General features: G+C 62.3%; 1 protein-coding gene across 1 annotated transcript; it reads right to left on the reverse strand.

Annotated features, from left to right (window-relative positions):
• Positions 1-723: 723 nt before the first annotated feature.
• Positions 724-2,495, reverse strand: HES6 (hes family bHLH transcription factor 6). Its single transcript, XM_049782594.1, has 4 exons — positions 2,387-2,495; positions 2,224-2,307; positions 2,041-2,116; positions 724-1,578 (listed from the first exon to the last, which is right to left on the reverse strand). Exons 1-4 carry the CDS (start codon positions 2,438-2,440, stop codon positions 1,148-1,150), a joined length of 645 nt encoding a protein of 214 aa, XP_049638551.1. The 5' UTR covers positions 2,441-2,495; the 3' UTR covers positions 724-1,147.
• Positions 2,496-3,170: the final 675 nt, after the last annotated feature.

The following is a 3,170-nucleotide window of genomic DNA, read 5'->3' on the forward strand; positions in this document are numbered from 1 at the left end:
CCCCTCAAAATGAGAACAAGCATTTCTAGGGCAGGAGCTAAGGGGACTCGATTGTCCGTGGCAGTAATGTGACACCACTGGCCCTGTCCATCTCTCTGACCAGCTCCCACACATCAGACCTTTGGGGAGTTCTGGCCTTGTGGGTCTGTTGACCCCAATCCAACTGGCCTGCATGATACAGCTTCAACTTCTAGCCACAGATAGGGGAGATAGGGAGGTGGGGGTAGAGTTTGTTCTTTTTTTTTTTTTTTGGTTTTTGGGCCACACCCTGTGATGCTCAGGGGTTACTCCTGGCTATGCTCTCAGAAGTTGCTCCTGGCTTCTTGGGGGACCATATGGGACGCCGGGGGATCGAACCGCAGTCTGTCCTAGGCTAGCGCAGGCAAGGCAGGCACCTTACCTCCAGCGCCACCGCCCGGCCCCTAGAGTTTGTTCTTAAGTCGCCAGTTCTGACAGGTATGCCCTCTTTGGTCACCAAGTTATTAACTGGAGCCAAATGCCATCTGTGTTTCACACTTGGGTCTTGGATCAGCCTCTGAGAGAACATCCTAGAAACTTTGGGCAACTAGGTTCGGGAAGCTGGGGAATCAGAGGGACTCCCTATGGCCAGTGCAGGCCAACACCGGGACAGAGTACCAGTGAAGACAGATATTTTCCTCCTCAGCCTGAAGGGAAGGTACTCAGGGTCCCTTCCCACCGTATGGGGCTATATCCAGAGAGTGATAATACTCCAAAGTCTTTTATTTAATAAACAAAATCACCTGCAGGTAGCTGGCACAGACCAGATGTGCCCAGCAGCCACCACACACATAGCACAGCCTTGCTTTACCAGCCTGCAGCCCTGAAGCCTTGTCCAGCTTCCACTTAGGTCAAGGTTGTGCCACCCAGGACTGCTGTGTCTGTTTAGGGGAGAGGCCCTACACCCCTGAAGTGACTTGCCTGGCCCCACAGTAAGTCCCAGAGCGTCCCAGTGCTCGGAAAGGATCTCCCTCCAACCCAGCTCCCTTACTCCACCCTCCAGAGGCAGAGATATGCCTTCAAGACACAGGGTGGAGGAGGTCCCCTGGGAACAACCCCCTTTCAGCTTCCATTGGAGGATCCCAGGGAGGAGGGGAGGCTGGTCCACCCCGCAGATCACAAGCTCTTGTCACCACGGCCTCCAGACGCTATGGGCCAGATGGGCTTCAGTCAGGCTGCCCAGGGATGCAGGCACCAAGTCCAGGCCCTCAGCAGGTCCCTGGCTCAGTTCAGCCTCTGGGGCCTCCTCCAGGTCAGAGGACAAGTCGTCTACAGGGCCCGGGGGACTGGGCAGCGGGGAACTCTGGGCCCCTCCAGGGGGCCAGCCCCTGTGCCCAGGAACGGCTCCCCCAGCGGGTCGTGCCAGGGTGTCCCCCAGCAGGTCATGGAGGCCGCTGCCCTCATGCAGGGGCATGGACTCCAGCAGGTGGTTCAGCAGCTCTGCCGCGACGGTGGCGTCGATGGCTTGGCACGTGGACACGAACGTATGCACTTCGTGCATGCACTGGATGTAGCCGGCGGCGAAGCGCTCGCTGGCTTCGGCCTGCAGCTGCTCCCGCTCTGCGCCCAGGGGTGGAGGGAGAGAAGGAGAGAGGGATAGAGAGAGAGGAGAGAGGGAGAGAAAGAGAAAGGTAGTTGGTGGAGGGAGAGGGAGAGAGGAGAGAGAGAGGTAGGGGTGGAAGAGGGGAGATAGGTGTTGGTCGCGGAGACAGGAGAGAGGAGGGTAAGAGGAAAGAGAAAAAAAGAGAAGAGAGAGGTAAGTGTTGGTCGTGGAGAGAGAGGGCGAGGAGAGAGGAGGGAGATAGAGAAAGAGGACAGAGGTAGGTGGTGCAGAGAAGGAGAGACAGAGACAGAGAGACAAGTGTTGGTCTCGTGAGGAGCTGGGCCCACCGGGGCGGGAGGCTTGCCCAGGACGCGAGGGGGAGCTCCCTGCTCCCGGGGAGAGCCTCGCTTAGGAGGGCACGGGGCCCACAGCGCCTAGCAGCCCCTGCCCCGATGCCCCGGGCTCGGCCCCTCACTCACCGCGTGCCCGGCCCCGCAGCACGCCCTGCACACGCCGCACCGTCAGCTCCAGCACCTCGGCGTTCTCCAGCTTGGCCTGCACTTGGAGAGCCCGCGACCGTGAGCGTGAATGAGACCGAGACCCCGCGAGCCCGCCGCGCCGCGCCGCGCTCATCCACCCACCCAGGGCCGGGCCCAGCTCACCTGGCCGGCCAGCAGCAGCCGCAGCTCCCGCAGAGCCTCGTTGATGCGCGCGCGCCGCCTCCTCTCCACCAGGGGCTTCCGGGCCTAGGCAGGAGAGCTGGGCCTCAGTCCCCGCGCCCCGGCCCCGCCAGGCCCGCCCGCCCCCCCGGGATCTCGCCCCGACCTTCCGATCCCCGCGCGCCGCCGCGTGGCCCCCTCCGTCCCCGCCGGGACCCATGACCCGCGCCCTGGAGCAGCACGCCCTCCCCAAAGCCCCGACCCGCCGCGTCTTCCGCCTCCAGGTGCCCGGCGTCCTTTTAGGGGGACGCTCATTTGCATCTCGACGCGCTGGTTGGCTACGCCGCCGGCCGCGAGGCTCGGCCCAGCCAATGGGAACCCCGCGTTCTTTTAAGGGAGCTTCATTTGCATACAGAAGCGCCGATTGGCTACGCGGACCCCCGTGCGGCCGGCCGCGAGGCGCGTCCCAGCTAATGGGAGTCTCGCGCTTTGTCTGGCCCGGCCGCGGCGTCGGCCCGCAGCTGTCAGGGGCGTGTCCAGAGGGGGTGTGGTCTCCGGCCCAGCCTGGGCTCAGCCGTGGAGGTTGGCTCTGGGCTCACACCCGATGCGGTGATGACCGGGCTGGTACCAGATGGGGGCGGCGACCGCCCCGCGGCTGGCCCAGTGGGACTGGGCTGTGCTTGGTTTCTCAAACAGCTTTGGCAAGGACCTGTTGTGCGCGCGCGCAGGAGCGCCTACATCTATCCATCAATATATTCATTAATCCACACACCCATTCATACATCCATCCACCCCTCCACTCATTCATTAATTGATCCATCTATCCATCCATCTATCCACCCACCCACCCATCCATCAACCCACGCACCAATTAATCCATCCACCCCTCCACTCATCTATCCATCCACCCACCCACCACCCACCCACCCACCCATCCATGCATCCATCCA

This window comes from Suncus etruscus, chromosome 10 (genome assembly GCF_024139225.1).
Source record: "Suncus etruscus isolate mSunEtr1 chromosome 10, mSunEtr1.pri.cur, whole genome shotgun sequence".
NCBI classification, from domain to species: domain Eukaryota; kingdom Metazoa; phylum Chordata; class Mammalia; order Eulipotyphla; family Soricidae; genus Suncus; species Suncus etruscus.

What these genes read in the sequence shown, in the direction of transcription:
- HES6 (XM_049782594.1), bottom strand. Translation starts at nt 2,440, where the DNA reads ATGGGTCCCGGCGGGGACGGAGGGGGCCACGCGGCGGCGCGCGGGGAT. An exon ending in CGGCGCGCGGGGATCGGAAG is followed by an intron (nt 2,308 to 2,386) that starts GTCGGGGCGAGA and finishes TCTCCTGCCTAG; the next exon opens with GCCCGGAAGCCCCTGGTGGA. An exon ending in GCTGCGGGGCCGGGCACGCG is followed by an intron (nt 1,579 to 2,040) that starts GTGAGTGAGGGG and finishes CCCTGGGCGCAG; the next exon opens with AGCGGGAGCAGCTGCAGGCC.